We start from the raw sequence: 23,633 nt of genomic DNA, 5'->3' as shown, positions 1-23,633 counted from the left end.
TTTGCAGCGAGACTCGCTGCGGATCCCGGCCCTATTCTTTCAATGGCAGACAAAATCGCAGCAGGGATGTACTCGGGATGTAGACAAATCGCACAAGCAATATGTATACACTCTTTCATAGCTACTTCTGAGAGTTTATACTGAAAATATAGCAGTCTAAACAGCACCCTCTAGTGTCTTAAAATGAAGATGTCACTTTCAGGAACCTCTACTTGGAATCTGTTAAATATCATTGCTTTAATATATTGTTAAAACCTGTGCTGCACTCAGCTTATTAACGGCAAACATGGATGAAGGGGAATTTCCAAATGTATGCCATTTCTCTACAAATGTATCAGTGTAACATGGTTTTAAAGCATTTTATCAACTGTTTGTAATAAGGTCACAGGCAGGGTTACTGACAAGATAAAACAGGGAAACTGGACTTTTCACTGCTGATAAATAGACTTGATATTGACTCCATAGGCTATTTTCTTAGTTAGACCCAGCGGCACTTAACACCCAGAATTATAAAAGCCTCATATAATCTATTTTCTTACATTTTCAGCCTCTTGCCTTGTCTTGAACGTTAAAATGACAGTTGGTGGAAACTCTTCTTCCTTTAAGTCATCAATCTCACCAAATTTCTGTAAATTAAGTAAAAAGTTATGAAAAAAAATAGGCCTAAACATACCTACATACATAAAATGAACATAAAAATTTGAGGTTAACACAGCTATGCATATTAAACACCAACTGAATTGACCATCAAAATATGTAGATCTCAATCCTTTGTTCTCAAGAGAGGTAAGTCGCCACCAGGGAGAATTCTATTATCTGCACTGAGAACATATACATGCTTGGCTGAGCCAAGTGTGCGTGCAGACAGGTGGAAGTAGGGAGGGATAGCTGACAGCATAGCATAGCTAGCTAAAGTTTATGGTCATCTATAGAAGGAGAGGCAGGATTTGGTGTGGAAGTAGCAGGGCCTCCTATGGGCCAAGAGATTCACCATAATTTATAATTTTTTATTTTACTCACAGCAAAGTGTTGTAACAACTCTTCTTTTTCTTTGTCATAAAAGCCTGCAACAGAAATTGTTTTGGGGCGGTGATCCACAACCATGTGACTAAGCGATCCTCTTCCCCTTCCTCCGCGTCCACGTCCCCTTCCCCTGCTCTGCATAGGTACAGTCTTTCCCCGTCCTGCAGGCAAGATACCTAACCGAGCAGCCTTGAATACACAAAAACATACAAGTAAGATTAGATTTGTAAGCAGTAAGACCAAGTCATGTAGAAAAAAAAAAACATGTACCGCAAAACCCCTTAAAGGAGAAGTCCGGGACAACACATGATAAAGAGAAAAATCACTACTTAACTCTCCCTGTGCCTCTTAAATGCTCTGGCTTGCCGCTCCAGGACCCCCTCCAGTCTCTGGGATCTCCTTCGGCTGAAATGCCAAAGCCCAGTTGACTTAGCCAGTCAGTGACTGGGGCGGGACACCGCTGCAGTCACTGATTGGCTCATGGGGCACCCATCAGCCGAGTCGGGTATTTAAAAGACCCCCCAAGTTGTGACAACATTAGAACTCAGGGGAAAGTGCCTTCTGGCAGAGGTCCCGAAGCCTATGATGCAGAGCTTTGGTGGCATGGGGAAAGGCAAGTAGCAATTGTCTATTATGTTCCTCCCTGCCGGGTGACAAATTAAAAAATTCGCCAGACTTCTGCTTTCAAGGTGTTGTCTCACAGATATACTTATCCCCAGGGGGCAGGAGAGGCGGCAGAATATATACCCAAGAAACAGCAAAGGCGAAACATGCAATGACCATGCAGGTGGTGTCTTGACCAATATACATTATAATATCTTGCTCTCTGGATTTGGCAATTTAATGAGTATTTCTTTCCTAGAGGTGATCCTGTTGATATATTATATATGTGGGCTATTCTATCAGGTACCAGTCTAACAAAGACAACAATGAAATGTATTGCTTGTGGGGGCTCTTCTGGACAAGCAATGTGGCAGATTCATATAACGTGCTATTCTTAAAATAAGTAGAGGAAAAATAAATCCCACTTCTAATATCTTATATATCTTCTAATATCTAATATATCAAATTCAATATCTAATGGTAGCACCCTAGGACAGTAGGTAACTGAAAATTAACCAGTGACACGAGGAAAGAGCTGAAGCATCCTAGTTATTGTTGGTGTCTGAACACCAAGACCTCAACAGACCAAAAACTTTTCAGATTAAAAAAAAAAAAATAATAAAAAAAAAAAAATCTTTTGTTAAGTGACAGTTACATTTTACTCAACAAACAAGTTTACTCAACTCAACAAGTTCTCAACAAACAAACATTTGTGAAATATTACCAGTAAATTCACTCTCTTACCTCAACTTGTAACTGGTTGAGCTTTTTCCTCAACTCTGTTGTATCTTCTCCTGAGGAAAGCCGTTTGTGGAAATCCATCTCTGCATCCAGAAGCTCTTTCTGTGCCTACAGATAGGAGCAAAAATTATTATAACTGGAAAACACATTGCTATGGAAGATAAAGATAAACATTACATATAGCAAGATCAGAATATACAATTCAATAGGTAACATGAGATGAATTGAAACTTAAAGAGGTAAACCCCCCCACCCCCCACATACATTTTTTTTTCTTAATCTCTCCAATTAACTGGTGCCAGAAGTACCAAAGATTTGCAATTTACTTCTGTGTAAAAAAAAAAAAAAAAATCTCCAGTCTTCTGGTACTGACACAGTGCTCTCTGCTGCCACCTCTGTACGTCAGGAACTGTCCAAAGCAGTAGCATATCCCCATTGAAGACCTCTCCTAGATCTCTAATGACCTGAAGCTGATGGTCTAAGGAGAGGCCATCAATTTCAACATCCCAGAAAGCTGCTTTATTATGTTACACAAGAGGTCAAAAAATTTGTATTACTGTCTTCATTACAGAGTTCAGATCACTCAATGACACCAAATGTGTCATCAAGGTACTGCAAGCATAGCACTGTATAAATACAACATAAAACGTGTCTTATCACAGGTCTTACAGATGATCCCATTAGTACTTGGCAATGAACTTCTTATATTTATATAGAAATGAGGCAGTATAAACTGGCACAACATACATTACCTCAATCTTAGACTTTACTTTGGATGGAGCAGATAATATCTTCAACTCATCTTTGACCTGAGAGATTTTCTCATCCAGTTCTTTCAGAGTTTTCATTATCTCTGTCCTCTCTTCTGCTTTCATGCTCTTGTTTTTCTCTAGCTTTGATATCAACATCTATCAAAGGACAGATTAATAAATATACTAATTGTAAATTCCCTTAGCTGTAAAGAACATGAACATACAGATGGTATGGCATACACCATTTTATAAAATCATGCTGGCATTGGGTGGTACAGCAAGATGCTGTAACATGACAAGAAATTAATTTACTGGAAATGCCCTGAAATCAATAACATTGGAATGGAAACCCTGCTTTTACAGCAGAGTGGTGGTTGGTTAGGTTTGCTAAATAAATGTATTTGCAAAAATATTAAAGTGTACCTGTTATTATATTGACTACATATCTATCAGGGAAAAGTAGCATAATGACAGGTACGCTTTAACTTCATAAGCCCTACAAGTTCAGCTTCACTAGCAAGATCCGCTGCGGATCCTGCCCTGTACATTCAATGGCAGACAAACTTGCAGCGAGATGCACATCCCGCTGGGAGTATGTCCGCAGCCTGCCCTGTTAACCCCCCGGCCGCCGCAGCGTATACATCACCTGGTCCCCGCTCCGGCTTGCTTCAGGGCTCCCGACGTCTTTACGTCCTGCTCAGCCAATCAGCGGGGCAGCGCACTGATTGGCCGAGCGGGATTGTCGGGAACCCCCAAAAGCAAGCTGGAGCGTGGAGAAGGTGATATATATGCTCCGGTGCCCAGGGGGTTAACAGGGCAGGCCGTGGACATACTCCCAGCGGGATGTTAATCCCGCTGCGAGTTTGTCTGACATTGAATGTACAGGGCAGAATCCACAGCGAGAAATCCACTGCGGGTCCGTTACGTGTGAACACACCCTAAGGTGGAACCTCCCTGTGTAAGAGCACCGTTACACGGCCCAATTATTGCAGGTACAGGACCACATGAACGAACGTTGGGTGGTTTGTTTAGCCCTTCTCTTACATCATATATCGCCCACATATCCAATTTACGATTTCAGTTGCTGCACAATTCCAGAGATCAGCAGACTTAAGTCGGACAGCATAGCTGTTGTATGTGCTGTAATACTACACTGGTATCTGTAGATAGAAAAGCAAACTTGGCCTAAAGGGGGGCTTGCATCAGAAGTGTACACTAGATTAAGAGGCTCTCTGAGATTCCCAAAATATCAGCTCGTTTCTAAAGATCGTGGCAGAGAATAGACAACAAATCTCTTCTCACGGTCACAAAGTTATTAGCACAGCCTATTAAACAACAGCGGCTGAAGACAACCCCAATTCACCATATGCTGTGTCCCTCTAAAGAGAGGGCATCATGTCCAGTTATACAGGTTGGCCCATGTAGCACATACCTTCTGATATTCAATTTGCTTTTCTAACATTTCTTGTTTCTTCTTTCTCATGTCTTGCTGGAGCTTTAAGGCTTCCTAAAAGTGAAGTTAGAAGTATGTTCAGTAAAAGCAATCTAGAAGTTTACTTTACACAGTATAATGTTAACTCATTCTGTAGATCTGACATTTTATTAATTTTGCAGTACATAATGTAAGTATGGCTGGTTTGTTATTTTATGCCATGGGGAGGCAGTAGGCAAAAGTCCACACACAACCACTTTAAAGCAACTCTGTACCCACAATCTGACCCCCCCCAAACCACTTGTACCTTTGAATAGCTGCTTTTAATCCAAGATCTGTCCTGGGGTCCGTTTGGCAGGTGATGCAGTTATTGTCCTAAAAAAATACTTTTAAACTTGCAGCCCGTGCCAAACGGGAGTATCTGTGCCCTAACTTTGCACAACCTCTCTGTCCCTCCTCCCCACCCTCTTCATCATAAGGAATGCTCAAGGCAGATTGCCTCCTATTCCCCACCTGTGGCAGCCCAGCACATGGGCTAGATCATTAAGGCAGCTGGGCAATGTTTAGCATGGAGAAAATGTTCCAGTGGCATTCCTAATGATGAAGAGGGTGGGGAGGAGGGACAGAGGGGTGGTGCAAAGTTAGGGCACAGTTAGGGCTGCCACTTTAAAAGAATTTTTTTAGGACAATAACTGCATCACCTGCCGAACAGACCACAGGACAGATTTTGGATTTAATGCAGCTATCCGAAGGTACAAGTAGTTTGTGGGGGGGGGGGGGTAAGATTGTGGGTACAGAGTTGCTTTAAGCAGTCTCTGAAATCAACATTGAACAGGTAGCTGCTTCACTTCAATTCTACCACCTTAACAGTGCATAAATGGGTTATCTCAGACATTAAGGAGAGGTCCAGGGAATTTTTTTTCATTAAAGTATTGTATTACCCCCCAAAAGTTATACAAGTCACCAATATACACTTATTACAGGAAATGCACATAAAGTGTTTTTTCCCTGCACTTACTACTGCATCAAGGCTTCCATTCTTGGATAAAATGGTGATGTCACGACCCGACTCCCAGAGCTGTGTAGGCTGTGGCTGCTGGAGAGGATGATAGCAGGGGGACACTGAGGGACACAGGGCACTGGAGGGACACTGAGCATCCCCTCTGCCATCATCCTCTCGAGCAGCCACAGCCCGCACAGCTCTGGGAGTCGGGTCGTGACATCACCATTTTATCCAGGAAGTGAAGCCTTGATGCAGTAGTAAGTGCAGGGAAAAAAAGCACTTTATGTGCATTTCCTGTAATAAGTGTATATTGGTGATTTGTATAACTTTTGGGGGGCAATACAATACTTTAATAAAATTTTTTGCCAGACTTCTTTTAGAAGTCATATAAGTTCTGCAAAATGTGGATATATGCATAAATAAAGATATTTCAATACATTAATGTGTTTTTGGTGCTCCCTCATCTCTGCATTACTCCAGCTCATGTTGCTCATTCTGCACAAACCGTCAATACTCATCTGGCAACCTGCCCTTCTCCCTTCCGCTACTGCCCCACCAAGCAGTCTGCATTCCCCGCCCTGCTCCATCCACTACTCCTTCTAGCAGTCTACATACCCCACCCTGCTCCCCTCCACTACTCCTAGCAGTCTTCATCTTCACCCTGCTCCTTCCACTATTCCTCCTAAGGCTGCATTCCCACGTTCCGTGATCCTGTACCGGAGTCCCCCCCCCGCGCCCGTACAGCATCTGTAATTAGATGCTGGGAGCGGGGGAGACTGTATTCATAAGCGCCGCGCTGTAGTAACAGCACCGCGCGGCTGATTCATTACAGCGCGGCGCTTATGAATACAGTCTCCCCCGCTCCCAGCATCTAATTACAGATGCTGTCCGGGCGCGGGGGGACTCCGGTACATGCATTCCACGTCCGTGATCCGTCAGGATCACGGAACGTGGGAATGCAGCCTAACTCTTCCTTCTACTCCCCCCACTCTTCCTTCTGCTGCTGTCCCTCCTAGCAGTCTGCATCCATGCGCTGATCTCTACCACTACTTTTCCTAGCAGTCTGCATCCCAATGCTGCTCTCTACCACTATTCCTTCTATCCTACAAAAAAGGGGTTAACCACAGATATAATCTCAAAAAATCAAATATCTTTATTCAATAATTCATTAATCATTAAAAAATATATGCAGAACAGAGTAAAACAATTCTTCACACAGGATGACATGGCCTTTGCGGTCAAGCCGGACGTGAAACGCGCATTGGGGGTTTACTACACACAGTGCTATAGGTAATATGGCAGCTTTTATTCTTTGATCCTTATTATGTATGTTTGATTATTGTTGCACTGGCACTTATGGATCTCAGAGGAGTAGGGAGGTTGGAGCACTTTTGGCAGGGGCAGTGCAATAGACATTGGTGTCGGCTTGTGATTCAACACATTGTGGATTTACAATAGGATTGTGCTGTTCATATTTGTCCTCCTATACAATCATGTTGCTGTGATATTCCATCATGTGTGAAGAATTGTTTTACTCTGTTCTGCATATATTTTTTAATAATGAATTATTGAATAAAGATATTTTTTTTTTTTTTTCAGATTATATCTGTGTTTAGCCCTCTTTTGTAAGATATTTAGGTTGAGTCTGGGCAGGCTGGTGGTAGTATAGCATAACACTATTCCTTCTAGCAAACTGCATCCCCACACTGTTCCCTCCTCTATTCCTAGATGCATGCATGAAGAGATCTGTGGGTGGGGAGACATACAAAAATGAGGCTGCAGACCACTGTCAAGGCTGCAGGATGGCTGAAAACAGCTGTAGGAAGGCTAGCTGGGAAGATGACTGTGACAAGACATACACTGGGTTGAATAATGGCAATGGATGGACAGCAACTGACGGGGGAAAACCAGAAGACTGCACTGGAAGTCACAATTTACTGTTATTAGAAGTTCCCTACTGTTTTGGATCTGCAGAAACCAACCATATATATTTGTTTACAGCGTAAAGCAGTAGCAGACTGAGCCAGCAATGGGCAGATACTACAAGATGAGGTGGATACCTAGCAGTTGTCTCTAAAGTGCAATGCATGCTGGGAGATGTAGATTCCAGACTTTTAGAAAAATGTGTAACTCAGAAACAGCGGCAGCAAGAAAGATGGAAGATGGCTCAAAAGCCTCATGGGGACTTGGTAAGATCAGCTAGGTTTGGGAGCATTTCATTTTCACAAAAGATTTTTCAAGAGGTGCACATGTAAATTGCAGTAAATTTGGTGTAAATTGTAGTGAATTTGGAGCCAGGGGACAATCATGCCACCCTTGCAAAGCCACAGCCTCTCTGTGCAGGTTGTGCAAAAATCTGACTTGACAAATCTTTAAAATGGTGCTTTACAGAGCGAGAAAAGGCAGGGGACTAGAGAGTGAATAAGGCAAAGTCACTGAGACTGTGTGAAGGAATTTATAGATGGCACGACCTAAGAGCATTTAAGAGCATTTAAGAGCATGTAACCAAAGCCATGACAAATGGACAGCAGTTACAATGGGAAGAAACTATTTCTATTTCAGGATCTCACAATGCACTCTGTATCTGTACTGCAGCAGAACTGGCTGAGCCCCTTTGTCTCCGGGGAAGATACTATACCTGCTTCTTCTTTAGCGCATCCTGCACATCTACAGGTTTGGATCCTGCTGGGTTCTTATTTGCTGCCTTTGAGCTGGCAGAGTTGTAAACCATTTTGGAGGCAGGTGGCAGGGTCTATAGAAGCAAACATCAAAACACAAGTTACGGCATAACAAACACAAAACACTTTCAAACATTTCTGATCTACAGGCCAAAATGCAGCATGGCAAATGTCATGCTCTAAACTCCATCACCACCTAGCTTAGGGTGGGTTTTCCACTATTTGTAGTCTGCTTGCAGCAAGATCAGTTATGTAATCTTTCAGACCGATATGTATTAGATAAAAATGTACATATTTAATTCAAATGAGGGGCCTGAATGGGTGTACACAACTTAAAGAGGACCTGTCACCCCCGGTGCCGGGGTGACAGGCTCCCGACCCTCCACTAGAGCACCTTATACGTACCTGATCCCGCTTCTTGATTCGGTCGGGTGACTGAGATATCAGCGGGTGCTAATATCTCAGTCACCCGACCGAATCAAGAAGCGGGACCCGGCGGGATCAGGTACGTATAAGGTGCTCTAGCGGGGGGGGGGGGGGGGGGGGGGGGGGGCTGTCAGTTTCCCTTTAAATAAAAACTTTTGACATGTCAGAAATTAGATTATAAGAGAATAGATTGTAAGCATGAGCGACACTCCATTCACCTACCCCAGGTTCCTCTCCCGAGTTATTCTGGTTAGGTGGCACAAACGTTGAATCAGACTGACTGGTGACTGCTCCAAGCCGATGTTTTGCAGGTAGTTTATTAAGAACATAGGAACCCTGGGTGAGAGGTTTGGACATTGTCTGTAGAACGTGATGTAAATATCACAACAGTTAATATGTATACTGAACAAAACATGCAGCACATTTTGATCTCTGAGCCATGTTAAAACAGTTACATCAATAAAAAAATTTTTAAAAAAAGTACATGCAAGAAAGTATGTTTTTGGCCTTCCTCCACCGTTTTTTTTTCTGCCCTTTCCGCTTTAAATCAAGCTTTGCCCATAAAGTTTATAATAAAAAAAATAATAAAAAAAATATTTTCTGTCTGCTCAGCCCTAGGTACACATTTGGCAACCAAGGTAATTTTTCCTGCATATTTTTTGACTAACAAACCTTATGAAAAACCTATCCAGTCATTCTTAATAGTAATACAATCTGCAGTAGCGTGGATCACAGTCAGGATTCCCTACATAACCAAGACATAAAAAGGACATGATGGCATAAAGGTTCCAGAACTTTATTATTCATAGCATGGCATTACCTTCTGCAGGTGACCTTGTCCAGCAGCAGGAACAGATGACTGGGTGGTGGGTATGGTGTGTGTTAGATGATGGGGAGTCAGATGCTGCTGAGAACCCTGTTGCTCATTATTTTCCCTGTGCCAAAGAACTCGAATAAACCGATTGTTTAGAACAGCTTCTGTGCTGGAAATTGCTCTCCTGGCTTCTTCATTGGAAGAGTACTGGATGAGCGCACCTTCTGGATCCCCTTGGAAAGCAACCTAAAAAGTAAGAGACAGGGATATGAACTGTTACAAAAATGTTTGACTAGTCCTGTTTAATGATAGATTTCACGCTTCACATTTATTCCACTGCTATTGTAATGCATAAAAAAAAAACAACATCTTTCATAAATAGTTTTAGGAATTTTTTTTAATGTTATATATCAGATCCATGGGGGGGGGGGGGGGGATTTATCTAGGTCTGTGCCTGGTGCAGATTGGTGAAGAGCTGGTGCAGATTGGTTTGTAAGCTGGTGAAGAGTCCCAGCTTGCAAACATTTTTTGCAACTTTATCAATTTGTGTCCAACTAGTCAAATGGGTGGACACAGCCATAAGCTGTATTTAAAATCAATGCCAAGTTCAAGCTGGCACAGATTTCTGATGCTGCCTCAGATGCCTCTTAATAAATCCGACAGAGGAGACTCAGGCAGGATTTTAGATTAGAGAAATGATAAATTCCCCACAATCTGCACCCTGCAGTATAATCTCTCTACTACTAAACTAAACTTTAAGTGTCACTGTTATAACTTTCAAAATCTAAACCAACATGGTGAGTGTAGACACAGTAAGTCCTGTATTTCCCAGATCATCTGTGCACTCACAGAGAAGGCAGTCATGTGATTAATGGACGTATTGAGCGATGGCACTGTACTGGGCAGACCTTCATGTGTTTAGTCTTTTTTTCAACCAGCACAAGACTAAAAAGCTTCCTGCAGGAGACTGGACCTGGATTTCTGGGAAGTACAGCTTTGTTTTACAGCATAACAACTAAAAAATATATATTTATAAATGTATATTGCACACTTGCTTCATATCACATCTACTGTTGATTTAGAGTTTGAAAGTTATAACAGGTCCACTTTAATTCAGTCACATACTTTAAAGTGTCACTGTCGTGAAATTTTTTTTTGCAGAAATCAATAGTCCAGGCGATTTTAAGAAACTTTGTAATTGGGTTTATTATCCGAAAAATGCATTTTTATCATGAAAAAGCAGTTTGAAGCTCTCCCCCCTGTCTTCATTGTTCTCCTATGGAGAGAGCTAAAGAGAAGACCAAAACAGGACAACAAAGAGTTAATCTACAAATCCCTCACCCGTTATCTGTTCTGACCATCACTAGTGACCTGTCTGAGCTCAGATTACAGCTGTCACCCAGCTCCGTGCCTGTAATCCTCTGTTATCTTCTTTCTGCTGCCGGCTAACTCCCTCCTTCCTCCTCCCCCCTCCCCTCTCCCTAGAACAGACAGGGGACGTCTCCTGCAACAAGTCACAATTTTCAGATTTTTCAGAGTGGATGAAAAAGAGGAAGGAGGGGGGGACCTGGGAAAAGGCTTTTTACATGCAGATAATGGCAGATTTGGCTAATAAACCCAATTACAAAGTTTCTTAAAATCGCCTGGACTATTGATTTCTGCAAAAAAAAAAAATACGACAGTGACTCTTTAACACTTGCTCAGCTCCGAGAACTCACCTGAATATTCACTATGGTACCAAATTTGCTGAAGTGCTCGTTCAATTTGGTAATGTTGTTTAGGTCCTGAGGAATCTTTCGAACTTCAAGTTTGGTATTCGTGTACTGAATCTTCTTCACAAAACCTAGTTTGTTATGGTTGTTGTTACCTTGTCTATAAGAGAAAAATATATTATAGTACAGTCATGTAAAGAATACTGAACAGTTTAAATGTATGCTCAGTGCTAGAGAAAATGATAAAGCGACAAAAAAGGAAACTCTAATGTGATATGCAGGTTTTTACTCTCTCTCACGATGACTGCCATACAAGTCATGGTGATTGTAGACTTATGGTGCGTTTACACAGAGATTTATCTGCCAGATCTTTGAAGCCAAAGCCAGGGACAGACTATAGACAGGGAACAGGTCATAAAGGAAAGACTTAAAGATTTATCTTTTTTTCAAATCCATTTCTGGCTTTGGCTTCCAAAATCTGTGAGATAAATCTCTGTGTAAATGCACCATTAGGTGATTTGATGCAGTTTAACAACCTTGGGAAAAAAGTATAATGTTTTCATTGGCTCTATTTCCACTTTTGCTATCCTGAATGTTTCCAAAATCACTAACCTATTTCTTCACCAATAGCAGCGCAATGTTACCAGCAGCAGCACTGCGCGGCTATCGGTAACTACATGGGAGCATAGTTTCAGCCACATGCGGGAACTGCAATGTGGAGAAGTGGTCTAAGGTTTACAGCAGATGCAGTGACTATTTCTTGTAGATCACCAAAGCACTCTAATAGTTAAAGAGTTCTGTTTTTTTTTTTTATTCTATCAACATGTATCCAGAGATGTCTCAAACATTCATATTCAAGCTTTTTTCACAATTACAAAGTGCAGCAATGATGTTCTACTAAGTTTTGTACCTTTGACCAGGGTCATACATCTGCCTGCCCAACACTGCAAACTACCCATTGGGAGATGTGTTGCCATCTAGTTATCTGCTTTTACTTCTGATGCTTTTTTACTACATGAAATTTTATACTTTAACGCAAGAGTTATGATTTTGCTGGCGTCCGGTCACTGGAGAGGAGTGCATCATGGAAGCCTAGATGACTGCTATATAGCTAATTTCTAAGGAGGTATTCATATTTTTATTTTAATGAGAAGGAAACCACTTTTCTATACAACATGTATATAAACATTGTGCCCATGTACTGTATTTTTTTATTATATCAGTGCACAGAGAAAGGGAGCTGCAATAACGACATAGTCACTATGCCGAAAATGGAGCCAACTGCTTCAGACACCATTCACAAGGTAGAAATGGACACAGCAGCCCTTCAGCGAGACTGAAAGAGCAGCTCTCAGCCACACAATTTTTAAGTTTGTTCTAGCAATCTAGTGAGGGTCTAAACACCTAGACCTTGGCTGATCAAAACTTTAGAAACATCTCTGAATTGTGATTTTTTTTTTCTACTTTACAAGGACACTGTAATATATACACTGAAGGAGTAGAAACCATAACGATATAATTCCTGTAAGGGTACGTTCACATGTACCGGATCCGCAGCTGATTTTCTGCTGCGTATCCGCAGCAGCTTTCATCTAAATAACTGAACAGAGCATCAAATCTGCACCATCAAACCTGCTGCGGATCCTTCCTTTATATGGGTTAGTCACTTATATCTTTGTATTCCTAAAGGTCTACAATAAGCCTGCTGTTAATCAATGTAACTGTATGACAAAGAATATTAACAAGACATGAAAGGCTTTAGTTTCCTTACTTGTCCATCCATGGTTTCTTGGCGAATGGCCCATCATTTGTATTTCCAAGTGCTCTTTTCCTTTCCGGCTCTACCACCACTCTGTTGAGATTACTATTTACAGGCGTAGAAGCTGGTGGCTCTGTTTGTATGACAATATTAGCAGCTAGAAAAATAATAAAAAAATAAACATAAAAATCACTATAAAATTCTGCTAAATGCAAAACAATCATGGTTAAAAAGGTTTTTTTTATAAGTGGGTCTGGCTGCAGTGAAAGTAATTGAGAAGTATATATATATATATATATATATATATATATATATATATATATATATATATATATATATATATATATATATATATATATATATCTCTCCCCATCTTACACATAGCACTAGCTGTCTCACGTTAATTTTACCAACCTCGTGGTGCAGAGTCCATGTCGCAAGATGTGAGCCCGATTAAATTTGGCCTTTGTGTCTGTGCCCGTGTGAAAAACTGCCGGTATCCAGATCTACCAGTGTTTGTAAGACTAGGCGCTTCAGGATTGTACCCATCAGGCTCATATGTATCTAGAAAAAAGAAGAGGGGGAAAAAAAAGTCACATTAAGGCCACTGGTAAAGACAATAAAATAAGATGTGATAAGAGTTGATGATAAAGAAATACAAAATGTGACAGATCTACATGATATGGCTGGAGATGAATACAGTGGAAACTACATGTTTCTTAGGTAAGTCACCTGAAAGGTAAGGCCTCCTGCATGTATTTTCACACACAAACACACTAAAATTTGAAATGTGCAGCTTTTTCTTACTGAACTCAATGTAATAAGCAAAAGTATAGGTGTAATTTTCAGGTGTAAATTACAGCGTTTATGCCTCAAAATGTACCTTAAACCAGAAGGTAAAAACATAGCTGAAGAGGTACAGATAGATCCACATCTAATTTCGACTTACAAATTGTGATAATGACTAAAATATGGGAAATTGGTCTTCAGATACAGTGATACACTCTGGAAACTTCACAGTTTCCACAGCAATTCCAAGAGGATCAATATGCTAACAGTTTAAAGAGAAAAAAAAACATCTAGACCAGAAGTTTTCCAGAAGTGCTGCAGGATCCCTGAGGGAATTGTGACACCGTCTCTTTAAGCATCCCTGGAAGCTGCAGCTGTGCAGCTTCTAGGGATGCACTACTCACTGTAACACAGCATGAGGGGGCTAAACAGTGAACAGTATGTAGGAGCAGGAATTGTCAGCATCCTGCTCCTACATTCAATCGCATAGATTGCAGACACCTCATGCTGGCAGCCTATGGGACGCCGGAACAAGACCTCTCCAGCAGGAGCAATGATATGACCTCACAACACCTGCTGGAGGATTCGTCCCTGCGACTCACAGGCTAGACCCAAAAGAGACAAGAGCTGCTCCCTGAATCCACACAACACGGATTAAGATGTCTGTTATGTTTTTTAAATTGATGCACAGTGGGCTGGCGACTTAGTACTATGAGAGGCACATCATGGGAGAAAATTATACTATGGAGGCCAAAGCATGGGGGACATTATTACTATATGGAGGCCACAGCAGGGTTGGCATTATTACTGTGCACAGCATGGAGAAAATTACTACTATGAGGGAAACAGCATAGGGGCAGTATTCCTATATAGAGGGCACAGCAGGGGACATTATTACTATATGAGGGTGCACAGCAGGGAGCATTACTACTACGTGGGAGTGCACAGTAAGGGGCATTATTAGTGCATAGGGGTCACAGCCGGAGGCATTACTGCTATAATGGGGGGCAAATTTGGGGAACCTACATACAGGGGGCAAACCACATACCTACTGACTTTACAGCACAACACCAAACTGCAGAATTACTACAGTTTAGGAGCCTAAAAGGAGGGAGAAAGGGAAGTTGTTCGAAATGTCTGGAGCTTAAGGTGTTTGTCTGGTACGTACTGAAGAAATAAACTGTAGGTGGATGAAACTGTCATGATGGACCAGACACAGAAGAAAGGGGAAAGTGAAAAATTCAGATCTAAGAAGACGTTACCCGTGAGTCACTAAATGGCGTTTTTTGTAGTTTGTAGATTTGATATGGGTGCCCAGAACAATTTTTTTTTTTTCTAAGGGGTGCCCAGAGGTGGAAAAAGTTGGGAAACACTGATCCAGACTATGCAAACTCTAAAAAGGTGACAAATTCATCAATCTGGCCCACAATTATAAACCTGGTCTTTTAGACTGCTCAGTCTAGATTTCAACCAACAGTTAGTTTGCTTACTTTATGCCAAAAATATGCCCTTAAATAGTGGTGCCAGAAGTCACACCAAATCCATGCACCTATCCAACGTGCCACATCCAATTTGTAAGGCATAGCACAAGCCAGTCTAAAAAAAATAAATAAATAGCTAATGTGATGCATGCATAAGTCAGATTGGGGTAAATTCACTATTGCAAAAGCGGCAATGTATTCCAAGATGGCAGTTGCATATCTAGCTGCCGATAGGGACTTCCACATCTAACTCAATGGGGAAATACTATAGATCTGTAGCATTTCAGACAACGTTTGACATCATGCGCATAAAAAAAAAAAAAAAAAGCACAGCAGGTCAATATCCACTGTGAATTTTTCTACAGTGTGTGGCGTAAATTTCAGAAGATAGAAGAATAAAGTATAGAATTATGTTTCCTTCTTTGCGCCTAGTCAAACACCATGATTCGCTGCTCACACCAAAATAAAGTATATATTTGTTAAAAAAAAAAAAAAAAAAATTCCAGACCACAGAATAGGTTTAGCCACATGCACGCACCCCAGCACCCTCAGCCGACCATGCATGTATACTAAATTGGGAAGGAGGATCAGCCGCTGCCTATGGTGGCAGGATGAGGCATACTGAAATCAAATATGCCCAATCATTCTCTCTTCCTATACCTGCAAGAGGCCATCAACGGGTATGTGAATGACCAGATGAACTCTGATTTACAAAAGGTAATGCAGGGACAACCCCGAGGCAGATCACAGACCACATTCTGTTACCACAAATCTGAATAACGTTCACAGATGTCACTGCTTATGGTGTTAAATGGTCAGAGCTGCTCGAATTATATTATGGTATTTTGACCCATTCTGAAGGGAAAACAGATGAATTACCAGAAAAGTGGTGCTGATATTCTGATCACATAAAGAGGGGTAGTGAAAAAGCTATGCTTACGTTCTGAAACGGAGTAAAGCAGATTCTGAGGAGGTAATGGAGGAGGCAGCCTTCCCCCTACTGGTGCAAGACTGGGCACAGCACTTGTTCCTGGCTGTTCACGGTTATTTACAAAGCCTGAATGCGTTAATGGAAGCCCTGCATGTTTGGAGGTAAAATATATTTTATATTTCAGCGTAAATCTTTTGAAGAATTAAGAAAACACACAGACGTGTAGTCAGTGAGTAGCTATACCTGAACTTGTGCAAAGGAAAAATGGAGTATTGCCCCATAACAACATATCAGATTTCACCTCTCACTTTTTAGAAGCCCTTTGGAAAGTACAAGTAGAGACCTGATTGGTTTACTTGAGCTACTCTTCCACCTTTCCTTTGCATTTGCTTAAATACTGGTTCTTGTTTCCTAATCACAACTGGTTTTCCCACAGCAGCCAATCATAGGCCAGCTTTCATTTCTTAGGGTCCATTTACACAGAAAGATTATCTGACAGATTATCTGCCAAAGATAGGGATGGATTTGAAAAGAGGAGAAATCTCAGGCTTTCCTTTATGACCTGATCTGGTTATAGTCTGTTTCTGGCTTTGGCTTCAAATCTTTGGCAGATAATCTGTCATATAATCTTTCTGTGTAAATGGACCCTTAGTTTGCTCTGGTAAAATGAAAGCTGAGCTGTGATTGGTCACTATTGGCAAGTCAGAGTACACTATACAATTAAATGTCAACTCTCAGCCAGGAGACTGCTCTCACTCCCTGCTAGAGGAGGTAGAATACCACTTTCATATACTTATGGCAGCAGTTTATCGACTGTGGAAACAGGGGATGGACATGCTGAAAGGCACTATATCCAATCCTTTTATTCCCCCAGTAGACCTCAGAGGGCCATCAGGCTGCCCCATACATGTTAGCCATGCAAGATCCACAGATACTGATTTACTGCACATGGCCCTCAGTACAAAACTGTACTATTTATCATAATAATAAAATTATATATATATATATATATATATATATATATATATATATATATATATATATATATATATATATTACAACCTAGTTACATATTTCAAATAAAAGGCAGCAGACTATCCTGCAGGATTAACTACCTCTTGTCAAATTACTAAACAGTGGTAGATGCAAATAAACTAGACAGGAGATACTTACTTGGAGCCGGATGGACTGCAGGAGGGGGTTGGGTCATCGGCCTTGGAACTGGCATTCTCATATTGTGAGCTGGGGCAGGTATGGGAGGCATCAGAATACCCGGTGGTGGGAGGCCAGGGGGAGGAGGGAAAGGAATCATGCTCGGCAATGAAACCTCATCAACTACCAAGGGGTCATTTCCATGATCAAATTGGCAGAGATCACCAAGAACACAGTATCCTCGTTCTGTTAAAAAAAAAAAAAAAAAAAAAAAAAGTGTAAGGAACTAGAAATACTTCTAGGAAACATTTTCTTTTTACATATTTATAAAGCATTTATTCTGACTGAAAAAAAATTGGATTATATATTCAGCTGAATAGGGGAAATGTAATATTAAATTTCTACTACAGCAATGACTTAGCGTGACCTTATATTTATATTTTAGCTATTGCAAATATGCATCGAGCACTGCCAGTGTGAACACTGTAGAGACAGCTGCTTCTACACGGCTTGCCTGGTGTTAGCTTCTTCTCTAGTGTTCAAGGGAGCTGCAAGTGACAGCAGGCAGAAAGAACGTATCTGTTAGTGTGATCCCAAAAGGAGAGAACAGCAGTACAGAAAAAGAATAGGCAGTTAAAGGGGGGTGCTTGTCTTACCAAACCGACCCGGCAGGTCATAAAGCCAAAGAAAAAGGAGAAGACAGCACTTTCAAAAAACTTCCAAGTTTTAATATGACACCAGATGCGTGAAGTTTGGGCTTTAATAGCCTTTCACTGCTTGAGAATATATCGAATATAGCCGAAACATCACACATCTGGCCTCATATTAAAACTTGGAAGTTATGATATAATTTATTTCAGTATTAAAGAAAGAACGGAATAGCAAGCCAAAAGCATTTCTTACCATCATAGTCTCTGCAGCGTCGTTTCGGGGGTGGGTTTCTAGCGAAGGAGTTGGGAGGGTTGTGGTTGTTATAGTAATTAGACCATATCTCTGTTGTGCTCTCCGGGTGGTGAGCAGGTGCGATGACAGTCACAGTGCTGGGGATAGCCTGCCCACCAGAGGAATACTGCTGCTCATTGGAGATGCTTGCTGCCTGCGAGGCTGGAGCATAGGCAGGTTCCACATCACTTCTTTCACATTCAAACTTCGACCTCTCCCGGTGATCTAGAAAAACAAATATGTCTGGAGTTCATTTTACAGGCTTTTTATCATAAGGTTTACATATACAAAACATTAACCATTTTACGATACTATTAACCCAGCTGGAAACCAGGAAGGACAAAGGAAAGTATGCCAAATCACACCATTCAACTCCCTAATGCATCTCCAGCAGTGCTGGTATTTAGCCTTTCTTATAAAGTATACCTTTATATAGAGGCAAATGTTAATGGCAATTCTGTGTAGATCTTACATTAGTTCAGAGGAAACTTGGCAATCTGCAATTTTTACAATGTAAGTCAAGGGGACACGCAGCCTGCTGTAGTCTGTTTTTAGCATTCGTTTAACCCGTATGTTATTTCTTTAAAAGAGTATAAAAAACAAATACGTTAAAACAAAAACAAAAAAAAGCGTGAACACAGCCTAGTTCACCAGATATTACAGTTGTGAACACTCAATGGAACAAATAAATACTGTGTTCCAAGCATATCAGAACACACTTTTTAGAAATATATATATATATATATATATATATATATATATATATATATATATATATATATATATATATATATATATATATATATATATATATACACTGCATGATTTATTTAACAAAAGCAATTTTTTTTTTATAGATCTACTGCTGTGTTTCACCAGCATTTATATAAAGCAATGTAAATTTACAGCAATTTTTCTCTTATGACCCTCATACAAAGTTTGAGATACATGTATGTAAAAAGTAACCGAATACATTACTTCTCCAGGCAACTACTCTGGTAACTTGATTCATTTGCAGGTACGTCCACCCAAAGCTGTTGTCCCAGTGGTCCATTGGAGCCAGAGCGGCCCCAGAATCAGTGACCCATAAGGGTGAAGTGATGCATCTTCCGATACAGACAGCACAGTATCCTTCTAAACAATACCTGACTCACACCTAAGAAAGTGCACGCATTTGCTGGAATACACTAGTGAATAAATTAGACAAACTAGGTTATATTTGGCTAAACTCCCCAAGCTGACGCTCGGTGTAAAGGGGACTTAATTGCTGTAAAGGCAAAAGCACTCCTTCACACTAAACACTGGCAACAAGCTGGGAGCGACAGTATCCAACCACATTTCCAAAGAATTTTTTACATAAATTACAGAAATATGGCATAAAAGTCAGTGGAGTCACCCTGGTATAAAAAAACGAAATAAACATTTTCTATCCAGCTATTGCTCAACACTTGTGTTGCTTTCCAGTAAATTTACAGAAAGAATGGCACAATCTGCAGTGTCAGCCTTAATGACAAAAATACGGGTCATTATCATTTCAGGGTAGGTCTTATTTTCAGAAAAACACAGTATGCCCCTAAAATGTAGGCCCACTCTATATGTTACTTAGGCTCCATATTGTATGTCTCACTGTGGTTTGGCTCCTAGACTGTAAGCACCCTTGTAGTTAGGCCTCCATACTTTATACCTCCCCTCTGTAGTTGTTACCCCATACTGTATACATCCCCCCTCTGCAGGTAGTCCCCAAACGTTATACCTCCCTCTGTAGTTGTTACCCCATACTGTATACATCCTACTTTGCAGGTAGTCCCCAAACGGTATACCTCCCTCTGTAGTTGGCCATGTAAGCTCCAGCCCCCCGTATTCAATGTGCCTTTCTGTGCATCTTACCACTCTTGCCTCCCCTGCAGCTTGTGTTTAGCAGGTTAGGGGCAGAGCATAACAAGCCTGGCACTGATTGGATGATGCTTAGCACCCACTATCAGGGATCTGGTCAGCTGACTGTAACTAGGGATTATTATTGAGGTGTTCTTTCCTAATTTTCCATTTTACTATATTCTATTAAAAAAAAAAAAAAAAACTTGAAATTTAGCAGTTTTTATTCCCACCACTAGGTCTAAACTAAGTTTAGACTTCCTGTTCTGTCTGTGGTGATAAGAGGAGGCTGCTATAAAGTGATCTGTACAGCACTGCAGCGTCATGTAACGCTAGTAGAGAGAGCAGACAATAGCAGCTCCATGTGGAATGACCTCTTCACAGGCCACAATGTACGCTCAGTAATGTTTAACATTCATCTCAAGGGAACAGGTCCTGTCAATTGTTGTCTATGTCCAGGGGGGCTTGCTGGAAATCATGCTACTAAATGCTGTTAAAAACAGTTTAGGCAAGATGACAGCCCCTATAACAATGTACAACAAATAAATCAGAAAATAAAAAACAGATTAGGGGGAAACACACATATTCCGTATCTGACGCTAATCAGTGAACAAACCAATCTAGGTAATATATTCACTTTATAAGTTGTTATCCAACGTTGGCCACCTTCTTCCAGAGACAGCATCACTCTTCTCCAGTTCAGGTGTGGTTTGCAATTAAGCTCCATTCACTTCAATGAAACCAAATTACAAAAAAAAAAAACACCCAACTAAAGACAAGTGGTGCTGTCTCTGGAAGAAAGTGGGCATGTGTTTCGAATGCTGGATAACCCTTTCATGTGGCATGAAACTAATAGGTTTAAAAAAATTTTTTAATGGTGTAGATCTGTCACAGAATCACGGCTTAAAGTGACACTGTCACCCCCTTTGTGCATTCTGACATCACTACACAGGCGTGAAGGGTAAATTTAGCAGTTTTCACACCTTATTTTATATCATATGTCATGGTGCTTGTTTAAGTAAAAAGTGATCTTTTATGAACTGCAGATTGTGTTAAGTGGGCCGGGCGTCGCAGCATTAGCGTCACTTAGCCCCGCCCGCAATGCCACCGTTGGTCCCGCCCCCTCACCAGCCATTGGAACAGGCTGGCCTAAAGGTCTAGGCCCCACCCCCTCTAGGTCGACCCACCAATGGCCGCCAAGGGGACGGGCCAACGGTGACCTTGTGGGTGGGGCTAAGTGGCGCTAGGTTCCACCCACTTAACACAATCTGCAGTTAATAAAAGATCACTTTTTACTTGAACAAGTACCATGACGTGATATAAAATAATGTGTGAAAACTGCTAAATTTACCCTTTACGCCTGTGTAGAGATGTCAGAATGCACAAAAGGGGGTGACAGTGTCGCATCTTTTTAGTTTGCCTCAAAATCATTATAAATTCTTCAAGTCTTTCAGTGTTAACACTCATCATTCACAGTATATAGAAACAAACGCAATTACAAACATTCACACTATGTATACAAACACAATTACGATTAGCAACTAACAACTTTTCATAGCGATTTATCTTCTTGTTTAAACTTCTATCACTCAAAAAAAATCAGCACTTGTCATTCGCTAAACAAGCGATTAATTGATTTATCTGTGTGTAAAAGGACCCTTACACCATGTGCTCCTTCCCATTCCCACATTAAAGACTGATATTAATCATATACTGGTATTTATGTTCAGCTTAAAAGGCAACCATCATCAGGTTAGACCAGTGCTTCTTAATTCCAGTCCTCGGGCCTCACCAACAGGTCATGTTTTGAGGATTTCCTTAGTATTTCACAGGTGATATAATTATACTCAGCGCATCAGGTATTAGCACAGCTGTTCTTTGTATGGGAAATCCTCAAAAACATGACCTGTTGGTGAGGCCTGAGGACTGGAATTGAGAATCACTGGGTTAGACCATGTTAAGCTGCTGATAGGGGCTAATATGGCAGGCTACACCGATTCACACCATACCTTTGTAATGTCCGCCCTCAGAACCAGTTTTATAAGAAACGCAGTTTTAAAAATGTTAGTTAGGGCTTTTGGTGCGATGGGGCATGAGTTTACCTCGCATGCCCTGATCCACCCTCCTGCTCCTATAACAAGTCCTTATGAAAAATGAGCGCCCTGGATTGAGATCCCATACTAAAAAGTTGTATTTTAGCTGGTTCTACCTTCAGCCACTCACCCTCCTCAATAGACTTATATTGTTTGCAATTTGATCTCTGAGCTAGCTACAGGACACATGGTGCTAAGCTGATTTTTCAGAGTGAAAGGAGATGCTTGATACCAGGACATAGCTGCATTTTGTCTGATAGGTTATATTGCACAGGTTTTTATATTTGGTTGTACTACTAAAATGATTTTTTATTAATGAAGTAGCAGGTTTTTAAAGATAAGGGATTACCTCTACTCCTGGTAGCTTCCCGGTCCCTGCTTCTTCCTCTGCTGCGGCTCCTACTCCGATTTGTGGATCTGCTTTTAAGAGGGCTTTTACTTCTTGTTCTTCTCCAGTCATACTTGTCTCGGTGTCTGTCATAGTCCCTCCATTTGCCATCCTCTCTCTTTTTATCTCTTGTCCTATAAGCATGCAAAAAAAAAAAAAAAAAAAAGAAGAAATATGGATTACTTACAAAATATACACTGACTGTCAGTCCATAGACGCAAGTCTATTCCTACCCATGGACCCTTTACTAATCCTGTTCATGCAGTTAGGATTTCATGTGATTACGTGGAATGGGACATATGCAATATGACGTAAGTATTTCTGTGGCATAACATCCGATTGGCCACTAAATTTAGTCAAACCTTTACAAAATTTCTTTGTTTTAATGTGAAGTTATATTAAGACCCCTGATTTGAAGAAGGGCTTTTTATATTCAAAAAAGTTTTTGCTGTAAGAAACTATATAGTTTTCAGGTGTCCAGTTGTGCGATGATCATGACTTTATTATGATAGCCCTCTCCTTGATATCTCCATCATGATTGGCAGCCATCATTTCTGCTCAGTGTGATTAGACATTTATCAGTGAAGAGGCCCACTGGGCATAGGAGGAGAGGGCTATACATCAGCTACTGTGTTACCGTGTGAGCAGGTGTGTTTAGTCAATACAGAACTGCCCTACACTTTGTGAATGGTACAGTAACAAGCACATACTACTTGAATAACATTAATCTAGTCATTGTGCCTCTGCATTAACACCACAGGTTTAATTTTATCTTCATGGGCAACAACGCTCCAGCTCACTGAGGTTGCCTCACAAGGGAATGGCTGCTGGAGAGTGGGGGGACCTTAAAGGGGTTGTCCGGAGATAAAAAATTATTCACAGAATAACACACATTACAAAGTTATACAACTTTGTAATGTATGTTATGTCTGTGAATGGCCCCCTTCCCCGTGTTTCCCCCCACCCACGCTAGACCCGGAAGTGTGGTGTATTATACTCACCACATCTCGTGTCGTCCATGGTCTCCGATCGTCAGCAGTGA

General features: G+C 41.0%; 1 protein-coding gene across 3 annotated transcripts in view; it reads right to left on the bottom strand.

Moving 5' to 3' along the window:
- RBM27 (RNA binding motif protein 27) overlaps positions 1–23,633 on the bottom strand; it is a 41,675-nt gene that overhangs the window by 2,793 nt on the left and 15,249 nt on the right. For 2 of the 3 annotated variants that reach the window (XM_069971995.1, XM_069972003.1), the window contains exons 5-19: positions 22,553–22,725; positions 18,200–18,463; positions 17,318–17,542; positions 16,154–16,291; positions 13,358–13,507; positions 12,956–13,100; positions 11,191–11,344; positions 9,479–9,718; positions 8,881–9,018; positions 8,193–8,306; positions 4,552–4,626; positions 3,120–3,275; positions 2,371–2,475; positions 1,021–1,212; positions 540–626 (exon numbers count right to left, since the gene is read on the bottom strand). In XM_069971995.1, the coding sequence (XP_069828096.1) occupies positions 540–626; positions 1,021–1,212; positions 2,371–2,475; positions 3,120–3,275; positions 4,552–4,626; positions 8,193–8,306; positions 8,881–9,018; positions 9,479–9,718; positions 11,191–11,344; positions 12,956–13,100; positions 13,358–13,507; positions 16,154–16,291; positions 17,318–17,542; positions 18,200–18,463; positions 22,553–22,725 (2,356 nt within the window). The remainder of the gene's footprint in view (positions 1–539; positions 627–1,020; positions 1,213–2,370; positions 2,476–3,119; positions 3,276–4,551; positions 4,627–8,192; positions 8,307–8,880; positions 9,019–9,478; positions 9,719–11,190; positions 11,345–12,955; positions 13,101–13,357; positions 13,508–16,153; positions 16,292–17,317; positions 17,543–18,199; positions 18,464–22,552; positions 22,726–23,633) is intronic. The other variant, XM_069972012.1, reaches the window with a different exon arrangement.

The sequence above is a fragment of the Dendropsophus ebraccatus genome, chromosome 1 (genome assembly GCF_027789765.1).
Source record: "Dendropsophus ebraccatus isolate aDenEbr1 chromosome 1, aDenEbr1.pat, whole genome shotgun sequence".
NCBI lineage: Eukaryota > Metazoa > Chordata > Amphibia > Anura > Hylidae > Dendropsophus > Dendropsophus ebraccatus.
The sequence above is the reverse complement of the archived record's forward strand: the minus strand, read 5'-3'. Positions and strand labels throughout refer to the sequence as shown.